At 40.8% G+C, this 16,240-nt stretch overlaps 1 protein-coding gene across 3 annotated transcripts in view; it reads left to right on the top strand.

Moving 5' to 3' along the window:
- Nucleotides 1-16,240, top strand: part of mtus2 (microtubule associated scaffold protein 2) — a 249,147-nt gene that overhangs the window by 184,504 nt on the left and 48,403 nt on the right. For 2 of the 3 annotated variants that reach the window (XM_002934016.5, XM_012957929.3), the window contains 2 exons: nucleotides 5,313-5,477; nucleotides 12,938-13,039. In XM_002934016.5, the coding sequence (XP_002934062.2) occupies nucleotides 5,313-5,477; nucleotides 12,938-13,039 (267 nt within the window). The remainder of the gene's footprint in view (nucleotides 1-5,312; nucleotides 5,478-12,937; nucleotides 13,040-16,240) is intronic. The other variant, XM_031897247.1, reaches the window with a different exon arrangement.

Below are 16,240 nucleotides of genomic sequence, written 5' to 3'. Positions count from 1 at the left end.
CATATTGGTTTTTGTATAATTCATCTAGCTTTAGGCGCTGGTTCTGATTTAGATTGGGTATTTTATATACAGCTGAGATCCTCTGAATGGAGCGGCAAGAGAAAGAATCTTGAAAGACTTTCTGTTCCCATTTTTATTATGATTTTGGTTTTTTTTGTGATTTGAGTTTTATTGCCTCTCAATATATTGGATAATGCAAGTCGGTAAAGCCTATCATTTTTTATTGGACTTTAACAAAGAAGCATTCTGTTGTAAATATGTTGAAGAAATAGTTTTTTCCCCTCACTTACAAATCCTATTGCCACTTTATAAATATGACAAAATGACAAAGTACAATGTAGCAGTCTGAGGCATATTTTATTGCCTTTTCTCACACTGTTATAAATAAACCCCTTAATATGGTAATTTAAATAGCGTATTCAGATGTCTGTAAGATTTTCCCTTTTCAGAACAAAAAGATCAGCAACTGTAACTGGTTTCTTGCATTCGAGTATCTGCCCTGTACACTTATTATATCAGCTGGTAGGGAGGGTCGCCATCTCATCCCTTTGGCCACATATTGAATCTATTTGGGGCCCTGTACAAGTTATTTATATGGGGCCCCCATAAACACAAGCGCACAGTACCAACATTTATCCACAACCCTTGTGTGCAATATAAACAGCTGATGTTACTCTATAATCAGTCAATATAAATCGTTCCATTGATTAATCTGCTAATAATTCAGTCAGTTCATTGGGGTCAGTGGAATTTACCTTAAGTTTTTTTAATGCACCGGGGGTCAGTGGAGTTTGTCCCTGCAAAGCTTCTCTGCATTGCCTTTCGCGTGATACGTAAGGGAGAAGATTTCACAGAGCTTGGCACAATTGTACCCCCACCTGATGGCGGGGATAAGTAAGCCTTTAGAATAAGTTCATGTAAAATAGATGAGAGTGCTATTCTAAGCAATTTGCATTCATTATTTTTTTACATTTGAAGATATTGAAAGTTTAAATACTGTAAATGTGAATGTATTTTGTTACAACAGCGCCACCTGCTGATCACTTTCCATACATATAATCAAGGAAGTTGTCAGGAGAACGAAAGAGGGCTGATCTGATGTTCTCCTGGTTAGAGAAGGGTTAGGGAAGATGTAAGAAAAGTTACTGAGGTTTCTAATGTTTTCCCTAACAAGAAGAACATCAGATCAGCCCTCTTTCTTTTTCCTAATCAAATAATTCAAATGATTAGGAATGATTCCCTTTTCTCTGTAATAATAAAACAGTACCTGTACTTGATCCCAACTAAGATATAATTAATCCTTATTGGAGGCAGAACAGCCCTATTGGGTTTATTTAATGGTTAAATGATTCCCTTTTCTCTGTAATAATAAAACAGTACCTGTACTTGATCCCAACTAAGATATAATTACCCCTTATTGGGGGCAGAACAGCCGTATTGGGTTTATTTCATGGTTAAATGATTCCCTTTTCTCTGTAATAATAAAACAGTACCTGTACTTGATCCCAACTAAGATATAATTACCCCTTATTGGGGGCAGAACAGCCCTATTGGGTTTATTTCATGGTTAAATGATTCCCTTTTCTCTGTAATAATAAAACAGTACCTGTACTTGATCCCAACTAAGATATAATTACCCCTTATTGGGGCAGAACAGCCCTATTGGGTTTATTTCATGGTTAAATGATTCCCTTTTCTCTGTAATAATAAAACAGTACCTGTACTTGATCCCAACTAAGATATAATTAATCCTTATTGGGGCAGAACAGCCCTATTGGGTTTATTTCATGGTTAAATGATTCCCTTTTCTCTGTAATAATAAAACAGTACCTGTACTTGATCCCAACTAAGATATAATTACCCCATATTGGGGGCAGAACAATCCTATCGATGTTTAAATTATTTTTTAGTAGATTTAAGGTATGGAGATACAAATTAAGATCCCTTATCCGGAAAACCCCAGGCCCCAAGCATTCTCAATAACAGGTCCTATACCTGTATAGTGAATTTGCTTCAAGACCTACCAATTCATTTAATACCAGTGCATTTAATGAATAGTTTCTATCATAGAAAGAACTTCACATTATTTTAGGGGTCATGGAAACCCACCCTATATATCATGGGGACACCCACAGCTTCTAATCTCTGATTCATGTTTCTTGTAGAATCAGAGAATTGTCAGCGTTGCTTATGAGGGCATGATGGATCTTCTTGTCTGCGTTCCACTTTAACTGGTTCTGGTGCAAGTGGACAAAACTATTCTTGAGCTGTGGGTCCTGGGTGCAGGTGAACACATGCTCTTCTGTCATATTTCTATGACTCAGGACCAGAAATTCAGTGCAGTGGAGGAAGGTTGGGTTAATATAAATAGTAAAAATATCTAACCACTGTAATTTCTAGTTTGAGCAAAGAAGTGTCTGAGCCACACAAAGCCTCCCCTCTACACTGCTGCCCACAGATGTCACTCCCCAACACTGACAGCAATTAACAGGCTAATAATTAAAAAGAGTGCACAGCTATGCATTGTTCTCAGCAAGGGGCCATTAACCTGGAAATGAACCCAAAGTAGGATAAACATTGCCATTTTTAATTATCGGTAATTTGTCTCAAGGGGATTTGGTGAGAACACATAGGAACACAAAAGAAGAAAATATCAAAGAAATACAGAACGTTTTTTTGTATCCTGCTCGCCATATGCAGAAAAAGAAACTTGTGTAATTTCCATAAAACTAATTTTGCCCTTCATATGCCTAATAATGAACTATGCTTTACATCATTTCTACATGCAGGCAGGTAAAACTTCCATGTAAAGTCTATTTCACTAGGGGTGCCAAAATGTTAGGGAACACGCAGTGAAATAAATTGCTAAGCTTTTCCTTGGATCAGTGCTTCTATTAGGAAAAAACTGCACCAGCTCATAAAGGTGCTGCACCGGCATCTCAAGAACTTCTTGAGGGATGTCCAACTTCCTGCCCCTGGTCACTCCAGCTGGCTTTAGTTTACTTTCAACTAGATGCATGGCCAGTTGCTTACAAAGTAGGCTTTGTAACTCCCCAGAGGCTATTATCCCACTGCTACTATATCTCCCTACTATACCTGCTATCCCACAGTCCCTTCCCAGAGGCTATTATCCCCCCACTGCTACTATAGGCACCATCTCTCCCTACTATACCTGCTATCCCACAGCCACAGTCCCTTCCCAGAGGCTATTATCCCCCCACTGCTACTATAGGCACCATCTCTCCCTACTATACCTGCTATCCCACAGCCACAGTCCCTTCCCAGAGGCTATTATCCCCCCACTGCTACTATAGGCACCATCTCTCCCTACTATACCTGCTATCCCACAGCCACAATCCCACAATCCCTTCCCGGAGGCTATTATCCCACTGCTACTATAGGCACCATCTCTCCCTACTATACCTGCTATCCCACAGCCCCAGTCCCTTCCCAGAGGCTATTATCCCACTGCTACTATAGGCACCATCTCTCCCTACTATACCTGCTATCCCTCAGTCACAGTCCCTTCCCAGAGGCTATTATCCCACTGCTACTATAGGCACCATCTCTCCCTACTATACCTGCTATCCCACAGCCCCAGTCCCTTCCCAGAGGCTATTATCCCCCCACTGCTACTATAGGCACCATCTCTCCCTACTATACCTGCTATCCCACAGCCCCAGTCCCTTCCCAGAGGCTATTATCCCACTGCTACTATAGGCACCATCTCTCCCTACTATACCTGCTATCCCACAGCCACAGTCCCTTCCCAGAGGCTATTATCCCACTGCTACTATAGGCACCATCTCTCCCTACTATACCTGCTATCCCACAGCCACAGTCCCTTCCCAGAGGCTATTATCCCACTGCTACTATAGGCACCATCTCTCCCTACTATACCTGCTATCCCACAGCCCCAGTCCCTTCCCAGAGGCTATTATCCCACTGCTACTATAGGCACCATCTCTCCCTACTATACCTGCTATCCCACAGCCCCAGTCCCTTCCCAGAGGCTATTATCCCCCCACTGCTACTATGGGCACCATCTCTCCCTACTATACCTACTATCCCACAGCCACAGTCCCTTCCCAGAGGCTATTATCCCCCCACTGCTACTATAGGCACCATCTCTCCCTACTATACCTGCTATCCCACAACCACAGTCCCTTCCCAGAGGCTATTATCCCACTGCTACTATAGTCACCATCTCTCCCTACTATACCTACTATCCCACAGCCACAGTCCCTTCCCAGAGGCTATTATCCCCCACTGCTACTATAGGCACCATCTCTCCCTACTATACCTACTATCCCACAGCCACAGTCCCTTCCCAGAGGCTATTATCCCCCACTGCTACTATAGGCACCATCTCTCCCTACTATACCTGCTATCCCACAGCCACAGTCCCTTCCCAGAGGCTATTATCCCCCACTGCTACTATAGGCACCATCTCTCCCTACTATACCTGCTATCCCACAGCCACAGTCCCTTCCCAGAGGCTATTATCCCCCACTGCTACTATAGGCACCATCTCTCCCTACTATACCTACTATCCCACAGCCACAGTCCCTTCCCAGAGGCTATTATCCCCCACTGCTACTATAGGCACCATCTCTCCCTACTATACCTGCTATCCCACAACCACAGTCCCTTCCCAGAGGCTATTATCCCACTGCTACTATAGGCACCATCTCTCCCTACTATACCTACTATCCCACAGCCACAGTCCCTTCCCAGAGGCTATTATCCCACTGCTACTATAGGCACCATCTCTCCCTACTATACCTGCTATCCCACAGCCCCAGTCCCTTCCCAGAGGCTATTATCCCCCCACTGCTACTATAGGCACCATCTCTCCCTACTATACCTGCTATCCCACAGCCACAGTCCCTTCCCAGAGGCTATTATCCCACTGCTACTATAGGCACCATCTCTCCCTACTATACCTACTATCCCACAGCCACAGTCCCTTCCCAGAGGCTATTATCCCACTGCTACTATAGGTGCCATCTCTCCTTACTATACCTGCAATGCCACAATCCCTACTATTATTTGAACTCACAGTGCTGAGCTGGATAATAATATATATATATGTGTGTGTGTAATACAACTAAGACTATTATTAGTTCTATAAATATTTCGAAGGGCAATGCTTGTGATATTAGTATTAGCAAAAGCGGCAATAAGTTGTTGCTTTTTAATAAATGTATTGAAAAAAATGTTCTATGAGAAATATATATATATGTGTGACCTCAATAAATCTATGATACATATTTTATGATGTTATAATTAGTGGTGTTTTTCAATTCCAGCAGGTACGAGCCTTGCAAATGAAGAGCAATCCACTCCAAAGAGCGTCTTGCCTTCAAAGGATATACCCAAGGGTAGCAGTAGGACTGTATTGCAAGTGTGTAGCAGCACGACAATTCCCCGCAGGAGTTTACTTCCAGCACCGAAAACATCCACATCACCTGCTGGTAAGCAATTCTGTTTCCGAAAACAAGGCCGCAATAACGTGCCATCTGCATTAGCCTGTCAGGGGGACAAGAAGCGCTCATTATAGTGAAGCAATATTTCCTTCCTGCTAAAATGACAAAACAAAAACACACTTTAGTCCCCCGTAGCGCTTTCAGATAAATCAACTATCAAGAGTTTTGGTTAGAGAAGAGGGAAGCTTAGCAGTGTAGCAGTTCATCCATTCACACTGACACTGTAAGCTCAGCACTTGTGTGCCAAGCTTACAGGGTGTACCTTTATAATGCACTGGAAAATACTTTTTTATTATTTATATAGGCCCAACACATTTCTGCTTAGTTTAAAGGAGAAGGAAAGGTAAAAACTAAATAAGCTTTATCAGAAAGGTCTATGTAAATACAGCCATAAGCACTTACAGAAACGCTGCACTGAGTCATCTATCAAAAGAAATACAGGATTTTTTGTCTCCTTTTTTGGGAACATGTTCTTTGGTATCAGAATTCCTCTCTTTTAGGGATTCTTCAGGTTTGGGGCTTGAGTCTGCTCAGTTCTCTCCTCTCTCCCTCCCTTCTCCTGCTCCCCACTCCCATAAGAATTCACAAATCTCACTCCCCCCTACCTTAGGAATGTGTAATCTGAGCTACCAGCCTCTAGAGCTATACAGATAAGAGCTATGAAGACCAAGCTAAAATGGCAGCTGCTATCTTAAACAAACAGAGAAAGCTTCTAGGGCTCTTTTCTCAGGTCTGGTAAAGTTTTCTGCAGAATAAATATAGGGTTCTAGGTGGCACTAATGTGGCAAATCTTTTGGCAGTAAAATGCCAAAATGACTTTCCTTCTCCTTTAACATAGATTATTCATCAAGATTAGTCCTTGCCCCAGTGGAACTTACAATCTAAGGTCCCTATCACATTCCCATCATTCCCTGCCCCAGGGGCGCTTACAATCTAAGGTCCTTATCACATTCCCATCAGCCCCTGCCCCAGTGGAGCTTACAATCTAAGGTCCCTATCACATTCCCATCAGCCCCTGCCCCAGTGGAGCTTACAATCTAAGGTCCCTATCACATTCCCATCAGTCCCTGCCCCAGTGGCGCTTCCAATCTAAGGTCCCTATCACATTCCCATCAGTCCCTGCCCCAGTGGAGCTTACAATCTAAGGTCCCTATCACATTCCCATCAGCCCCTGCCCCAGTGGAGCTTACAATCTAAGGTCCCTATCACATTCCCATCAGTCCCTGCCCCAGTGGAGCTTACAATCTAAGGTCCCTATCACATTCCCATCAGTCCCTGCCCCAGTGAGCTTACAATCTAAGGCCCCTATCACATTCCCATCAGTCCCTGCCCCAGTGGAGCTTACAATCTAAGGTCCCTATCACATTCCCATCAGTCCCTGCCCCAGTGGCGCTTACAATCTAAGGTCCCTATCACATTCCCATCAGTCCCTGCCCCAGTGGCGCTTACAATCTAAGGTCCCTATAACATTCCCATCAGTCCCTGCCCCAGTGAGCTTACAATCTAAGGTCCCTATCCCATTCCCATCAGTCCCTGCCCCAGTGAGCTTACAATCTAAGGTCCCTATCACATTCCCATCAGCCCTTGCCCCAGTGGAGCTTACAATCTAAGGTCCCTATCACATTCCCATCAGCCCCTGCCCCAGTGGAGCTTACAATCTAAGGTCCCTATCACATTCCCATCAGTCCCTGCCCCAATGGAGCTTACAATCTAAGGTCCCTATCACATTCCCATCAGCCCCTGCCCCAGTGGAGCTTACAATCTAAGGTCCCTATCACATTCCCATCAGTCCCTGCCCCAATGGAGCTTACAATCTAAGGTCCCTATCACATTCCCATCAGTCCCTGCCCCAATGGAGCTTACAATCTAAGGTCCCTATCACATTCCCATCAGTCCCTGCCCCTGTGGAGCTTCCAATCTAAGGTCCCTATCACATTCCCATCAGTCCCTGCCCCAGTGGAGCTTACAATCTAAGGTCCCTATCCCATTCCCATCAGCCCCTGCCCCAGTGGAGCTTACAATCTAAGGTCCCTATCACATTCCTATCAGTCCCTGCCCCAATGGAGCTTACAATCTAAGGTCCCTATCATATTCACACACAGAAGGTCTAATTTTATCAGGAGCCAATAAACCTGGATGTATGATTTAGGAGTGTAGAAGTAAAACTGAGTACCTAAAGGAAACCTATGAAGAACATACAAACTCTTTGCAGATAGTGCCCTGGTTGGCAGATGTGCTGGACACTGAGCCATTGATGGCTAAAAATGATGCTTAGTTATTAGTTATAATGGCACTTCTGCCTTTGAATGCACATTTATATAGCAACTAATTCTATTTTAGACCCAGTTTCCCATTAACAAGCAATTAGGGTTAATAAAAGAACTGTACTGAAACAGAAGCAGTCTATAAGAAGAACAAGACAGAAGCTGAACACTTTCTGGGAGATTCCCCTCAATGAGCTCATATATTTTCTGCCTGGGGTCTGTATATCCCATGGTAATAAATAAACACTTAACTGCTCATTCATTCACAGGTAACCTTTGGCGGGGCGTTTCTCAGACCTGTTATGCAATTTTGCTGCTGAGATTGCCTAATTTATCATTTCACAAATGTCACAAAGTGACAAAAACTGTGTTTATGAAGCAATGAACATTGGCTATGGGATGGTCAAGTTCTCTCCTTACTCATAATAAAGAGACTAGGGGCACAGTAGGAACAGAAATGAAGCAGGCGGGGCTAACTGTTGGAGATGTGTATTAAAAATCTCAAAATGTATTATGTCCTTGGTGAGCATGTCTCATAGATAGCCGTAGTTGAAAGAAAAATTACTTTGAGTTTGAATTAATATTTCTAGGGAATTTTAAAAAATGTAAAACAAGTTTTGTAAAATCATTTTTAAAAAAAATTAGGATTCTGCCATTTTGCTCAGATTTGATTGTAAAAATCATGTAAATCTATTAAATCACTGCCAAGATTTTCATGTAAGTTTTGAATTTGGGGATTTGGAATTTGATCTCAGAAAAAAAATCACAAAATCTATAGACTTTCTTCATAATTGTTCGAATTGAGCATATTTACAAAAATCCTAGAATCAGGAAATCTTGTATTATGTTAATTTGCTGAAAATACACAATTACAATAAAAATCCATTCATTTTCACAAATTTGACTGTTTTAGCTGACAAGTGTTTTCAATGTATGTGATTTTTATATTTATAAATCTCAAAAATTCTGAATAATTACTTTGGGCATGAATCACCTGCAATCTAGAATCTTAAAAAATTCTAGATTCTAGAACAATTAATTGTTACAAATTCGTTAAAAATATGAAATATCTTAAATGGTGGCTATAGCCCTCCCCTTGATATACAGTAGAAACTCACGGGCTTTTAGTTGCCAAACTATTTCATTTCAAATTTTCCCAATTTTTTCTGTTGATAAATCTTGAAAATTTTAATTTGAAAAAAGTCAAAATTGGCTTTTCACCATTTCCTTTAATAATGGAAAAAATGGAATCTCAAATTTCAATAAATAGGTCCCCAGTTGTTATGCTGTGTTTTTCATCAAGGCAGTGTGAAGTGTCCCAGATTGCCTTCTATAACAGTTATTGGGAATCACTGCAAATAAAGGGTGTTTGGTCAACTTATGTTGTGTTTCCACTGTATCTTCTTTTCTCTGGGAATGGAGGGAACATCAGTCAAAAAGTCATAAAAAAAGAAAAGGCAATAGCAATATTTTGCACCAAACTTGTGAAACTTTTCATAATTAGGTTAAAAAAAGTATTTGAATTGGGCCTCTATATATCATAGATGTTTTGGGGTTTTTTTCTTTCTTAAATCTGAATACAGTTTGGGACCAATATTTAAAAAATTTAAAAACGCTAATAAACTTGAATAATTTTTTGAAAACTCGAATAGTTGTAATTTTCTTAAGAAAAAAAAAGAAAATCACCAGAAAAAACTAGGCAAGTAAAAACTACCAAGTTTCTATAAAAGCCAATAGGAATTGTCTAAAGGTGGCCATACATGTTAAGATCCGCTTGCTTTGCGATTTCAGGCCCAATTTCAGGCCAGATGTTGGTCGGGCAGGCCCATCATTGCTGCCCCTACAAGGGCCGATAAAGGGACCAATATCGGCAGCTAGAATCAGCCCGTGTATGGCCACCTTTAGGGTGAAGACACACAGGGCGCTAGTAGCAGCTACTTGTCACAGCTTCTAAATGCCAGAAACTACCCTGTCATAGACAATACTAAGAATTGCCTCTGCTAAAACACACGTAGCAGGGGCGGGTCAAGCCGACTGGGCGCCCTAGGCAACCCGGACGGCCACCTCCCCCCTGCACCGCCCCCACACAACAGAGCATGCGCGCCAAAGCACACGCGAGGGGGGGGAGGTGTAGGGGGGATGCGATCTAATCCGTCATTGCCTCCACCGCTAATGATAAGCGGTGGGGGCAATGACAAAGTAGCACGGAATAGGGGTAAGCAGGAAAGGTTATCCTTACGTAACTTTTTTTCCCCAGTTTATTAAAACAATCAAGATTTTCAGATTCAAAATAAAAGGAAGAATGTGAATTTAGTTTGTGAGCAAATTTTTTTTTCATGACAAAATGCAACTGTGACTGTTCTGTCACTTTTTCTATTAAGCTGGTGCTGGGTGGGAGATAAAGCAGTGTGTGTTTTGTTACATTTGTCTCCCTGCAATCAAAGTTTTTCCCTCGGCCACAAAAATTGGTAAATCTGTCTTCTAATTCATCTAACACTGGGAGGCATATAATTAAATTTTTTAATTTGACAGTTTTGATGTTTTTCCCAGTCACTTTACAGAAATACTGGAATCAGCAAATCAAATCACAACACACAATTAGTGATGAGTGAATCTTTCCCGTTTCGCTTTGCCGAAAAATTTGCGAATCTTTTGAAACATTCGCGAAACTGTGAAAATGAAAATTGCGTGCTTCAAAAAAACAATTGTCGTGCGCATCAAGAATAATTGTTTTTTTGACACGCGGGCAACCATTTTTTTTTTCCACACCACATTTTTTCACCCATTTTACGAATAAATCCAACAGCAAAATGAGGAAATCTGCTGCGAATCCATGCCTGGCGAATAACACACAATCAAATAACTAAGCCACTGAACCTCTCTGAGATCAACCACATAGTTCAGCCCAATCCTGATGCGCAGATGTTCCAGCAGAGAGTTCATTCCCTGCCTGGGAGGCCCAGTAGTTATTTAACTGAGCTCATTAAAAGAAAACAAAATTATAGCAAATACAATAAGGCAAAATGAAAGTTGAGCGTTTAAGGTCATCATTGATGTAATCAGAGACTGAAGTAGCCTAGAGCGCAGAGAAAGGTTAGTGCGCTCAGCGGAGATTATCTGCAGGATATTAAGCCGGCTACATGGGTTCATCAATCATTACTGAGGCTTATCAGGTGCTGAGGCAATGTGTATAAAGGCTCGAGTATCTGAATATCTACACATAACATCTTCATGTCTGACCAGTTTGTGCATTCAGGGTATATTTATTGACATACATTATATACAGTTATTTTAATTCAAAGTGGGAAAGCTGCTGTTGGTTTGACAGTGTTTCCAGCTTTGCTTCTGCCTTTGCCCAGACAACGATGAAAGGGCCTAAGGCTTGAAGCTGGGAACATATTGAGTTCTCACAGTGTAAAGGAAACCAGCCCTCTACAAAAATAATACCTGCTGCATTCTGATTTTCATTCTTATTCACCCAGGGAACTGGGGATTCAGCTTTGCAGTCATTAAAGGGGAGCTATCATGAAACAAAATGTAATGTAAGCCTTATCTCATGGAAATAAGAAATGCTCTAAATATAAGTTTGGTTTCATGAGAGGGGGATAGTGCAGAGTAACTTTCATAAACAGCACAACATATTGAATTGATTGTATTTAACAATGTTCTTATTAATATCAGAGTAATAATACTTCTATGTTTTCTTTTGTCTATGGCTTGCCACAAAAACAGATCTTCCCACTCATACCTTATTTTTCCATATTTCTATGTGGAATGTGGTCTGTGCAGAAACCAAAAACCCATGTGGTTTGGTTAAAATCTTGGCTTGTGAAAATGGTGTAATGCTCTGACCAGACTTGAACCACAACCTCATGTGGCTCTCAGCTCTACAAAGCTTAACAAGTGGAAGTAGCAGAGGTTTAGAGATTTGGGGAAAATATATGTAACAGTGGAAATCTTCACCACCAACTTAAAGCAGAAGGAAAGGCTAAGTCACTGGGGCCAAAATGTTGGCACCCACAAGTGACGTACCTTTTACTGGTGCCCCTGTTAGGAGAATAATTACGCCAGGGTCTCTGGTTCCAGGGAAAGCAAACAACTTTGTGGCAGCAGTTTGGGCAAGGTCATTTCCTCTGTCCACCATAATGCCTCCATGCACAAAGTGATTCTGTACAGAGCTACACTTGCTACTGTTTCAGGCCGGTAAGGTCTCCAAATAATGCCTTCCTTAGATTTGACCAGATGGTTCAGTGTTTATTATATAATAATCTTAATAATAGTGCTCATCCAGAAAACTATTTGCCAGTTTCTTATGCATATGCTATACCGGGGGTCCCCAACCTTTTTGACCCTTGAGTCACATTTAAATGAAAAAGAATTGGGGAGCAACACAAGCATTCAAAAAGTTCTTGGGGTGCCAAATAAGGGCTGTGACTGACAGTAACATATTGCTCACGAGCCACTAGTTGGGGGGCACTGTGCTATATATATATATGCTTTCGGAGTTTATGTTTATGAATGCTAAACAGACTATAGCTAAGGTCTAAAACCCAAAAATTTGCAGGCCAGGCAACCATAGTTCTGTTACTTCTAACTTTCCAGTCAATCTCTTGTGTATTTAATGATTAAGCTGTAAAGTTTGGATGAACTCTAAGTCACATCTCTTTCCCTTTCATTGCCCTCTCCTTTCTACCTTTACATGCTCCCAACTTTATTTTTTCTGTTTCCTTTTTATAATATGTAATATATTTATAATGAATCCTAAGGATGTAATTTAATTCAGCCTTAATTAGGCATGTTATATATTTGCACAGTATGATGGTACTAGGTACTCGATAGATGTATAAAGCATTGTCAGTTTCATTAAACAGTTCTTACTCATACCTATCATTTTGTTTTGCCCAAACAGAGAATAATGAGAATTAAGCTACCCTAAAAAAAAAGAACTAGTACTATGCTGTATATTTATGTATAATTCTAAATTCTCCAGTGGAAAGTCTTCCACTTGTAGCCTCCCCAAACCAAAATTTCAGCCTCCTCCCTGTTGACTGGGCATAACAGACCAACAATGATTGAAGCAATATGTTGATGGGTAAGTCACCCTCATGGGTGCCAATGGTAAGTTGGGCAGTTACTGTAACTTCTTTAGGGGTTTTATGAAGTGTCCCGTTCTGTGCTTTTCAGGGTTAAAGAAGGAGACACAGAAAGACCATGAGATTACTAACAGACCAGCTCTTTCATCGCCTAAAAGACAAGCCCCATCAGCTAACAAGGTCCAGTCACCAGGTAAGAAAGAGGAGCATTATAAGAAGTTGGCCTGGAGCACCCTGTTTTTAATGAATATTTTGGAAGATTGAAAGACTTGCCTGTACAGTTATGGGACCTGTTATCCAGAATGCTCGGGACCAAGGGTATTCCGGATAAGAGGTCTTTCTGTAATTTGGATCTCCATACCTTAAGTCAGCTAAAAAATCAATAAAACAGTAATTAAACCCAACAGGATTGTTTTGCATCCAATAAGGAGTAATTATATCTTAGTTGGGATCAAGTACAGGTACTGTTTTATTATTACAGAGAAAAGGGAATCATTTAACCATGAAATAAACCCAATAGGGCTGTTCTGCCCCCAATAAGGGGTAATTATATCTTAGTTGGGATCAAGTACAGGTACTGTTTTATTATTACAGAGAAAAGGGAATCATTTAACCATGAAATAAACCCAATAGGATTGTTCTGCCCCCAATAAGGGGTAATTATATCTTAGTTGGGATCAAGTACAGGTACTGTTTTATTATTACAGAGAAAAGGGAATCATTTAACCATTAAATAAACCCAATAGGGCTGTTCTGCCCCCAATAAGGAGTAATTATATCTTAGTTGGGATCAATTACAACAGGGGTCTCAAACTTGCGGCCCGCGGGCCATTTGCGGCCCTCGGTACAATATTTTGTGGCCCGCACCAACGCCTTCTCAAAAGCAATGAATGGATCACGATTTTTATTGCGATTCAAAGGATAATGCAAGGCACGGCGGGCGGGAGCTGCTGATTGCGGAAATAACGTTATGCCATCATAACAGTTATTATGGGAAGACGTTCTGTGTGCACAATTAGCTGCTAAGGAGCTAATTGTGCACACAGAACGTCTTTCCATAATAACTGTTATGATGGCATAACGTCATTTCCGCAATCAGCAGCTCCCGCCTGCCGTGCCTTGCATTATCCCTTGAAAGCCAATTTTTTGTGAAATCCCTTATGCGGCCCAGCCTCATCCTGACTTTGCCTCCTGCGGCCCCCAGGTAAATTGAGTTTGAGCCCCCTGAATTACAAGATACTGTTTTATTCCTACAGAGAAAAAGGAAATCAGTTTTAAAATTCTGAATTATTTGATTAAAATGGAGTCTATGGGAGACGGGCTTTCCGTAATTCAGAGCTTTCTGTATAATGGGTTTCCGGATAAGGGATCCCATACCTTCCCATACCTGTACTACATTGCTGCCTCGCATGAATTCCATTGTTAAGCTGTATGGAAACCTCCTATGGAAGTGGTAGGCAGTCACTGACTAATTGCTCAGTTTGCTTTCATAAGTAGACATTTTAGTAGATCTCTAGTAGACCAATGGCTACAATGTAATTCCCTTGAAGGTCCTGCTTACCCACACAGTCACAAGTGGCAGATACAGGGAGGGGACACTTTAAACCCAACTACTTCAAAGGGGAGCATTGCTTGTAGGAACTGGCATCTGAAAATGTTCTTCTTGACCTGCAACCAGTAGAATTATATACATTTTAAGAAAACAGCTATGATTTCCATGGTTTTCCTGCTAAATTTTCTCAATTATCTTCCATTGCAAATTATGTTTAAATTACTATTCATTATGCAAATTACAGATGTTTTTAGTTCTTTGTATTCTGATATTCATTGACAGCTCTATACTGCCTAAAGCTTCTCTATGTTCATTAATGCTATATACATCTATATATTTGATCCATCCTTTATGCTTGGTAATTAAACTAGGAGGGCACCTATCAGCATTTTATAAAATGAGATTTCTCCGGGTTGCTTTGTTCTACATTGGCCCCTGTTTTGTACTTAATGGTTCAGCAGATTGTCCCTATTTAGTTGATGTATATACAGTTTAGTATATATACAGCAACAAGAAATCCTCTGCACTCACCCATTATCAATATATATAGGGCATTAAGAAGTTCTGGACATTAAGATGCCAAGAAATGCCCTCCCCTTTATGCAAAACAGGGATTTCAAGCTGGCCAACTATGTCAAAGGCATTCTGGCCAGTCCTACACTCACTTTAATCTGATTCATTAAGAATTCTGCTACTTCAATATACATTTTATACAGGGACTTTTGCCTGTAACATACTTGCTTTTAAGGTTAAAACCCCCTTTTATTGGCCCATTGGCGTCACCTGACTGTAGCTGGAATGGGTGGGAGCTACAATATGGAGCTGGCCACTGCTCCTGTATAAACTGTAGCAATAAAGGGAAAGTTGTGCTCACCACTAAATTTTAAACCATTAAGTGGGGGTGCAATGAGGCTGTGACCACAAAATTCCTATAGACAGAAACAAGAGGTCCCCTGCACTCACCCATTATTAATATATACAGTGGTTCTCAAAAGTTTTCTATAAATGTTCTATATTTTTATATGAATATGAGCTAAAAGAGCAGTTAAACCTAGTTAAACAAATGAAACAAAAATGATCATATTTGGTCATGTGTTTATTAAAAAAAGGTTCCATTAAGATATCTGCAAAAGTAAGTGAAGCCTTGGGACTATCATATAATTTGAAGGTGAAATCTGTGTTTGGTGGTTTCAGTCAATGGGATGACAATCAGGTGTGAGTGGGAAACCCTGTTTTATTTAAAGAATGGGGATCCAGCAAAGCCTGATCACACATACAACCAAGAAAAGCTGCACTCTATTAAAAAAGTGTTCTAGGTGGCACTAATGTGGCAAATCTATTGGCAGTAAAAAGCAAAAATGACTTTCCTTATTCTTTAATCCAACTGAAATGTTGACGAAAAACCTAAAACTGAAGCTGTTCTGTATGTGCAGGACTGATCAATGTTTACCGCAAATATTTAGTTGCAGTTATTGCTGCACAAGGGGGTCACACCAAATACTGAGAGCATGGACTATCAGACTGGCCAGACCTGGGATGAGTTTCGCTTGGCCATCTTGAATATATTGCAATACATGGACAAACAATCTTTGTTTTGTTAATATGATTTTATAATGGGTAAGTGCAGAGGACCTCTTGTCTTTTTTTATTCTTGATTATATATTTATATATATAAAATAAGATAAAGCTGTGTGTTTTGTTTATATGCTGGGGTGGTGATATGAAATGCTTGTTCCCTGTCTGACAGTTTCTAGTCAGCATATGCAGCAGATTATGGAGGACCTGGTGCAGAGAAGAGTGATTATTTTAGCCTTCTGTGCAGATTAGCTGCTTTGTGCTGTT

This window comes from Xenopus tropicalis, chromosome 2, assembly GCF_000004195.4.
Source record: "Xenopus tropicalis strain Nigerian chromosome 2, UCB_Xtro_10.0, whole genome shotgun sequence".
In the NCBI taxonomy this organism is placed as follows: domain Eukaryota; kingdom Metazoa; phylum Chordata; class Amphibia; order Anura; family Pipidae; genus Xenopus; species Xenopus tropicalis.
This window is presented reverse-complemented; position numbering and strand designations above follow the sequence as displayed.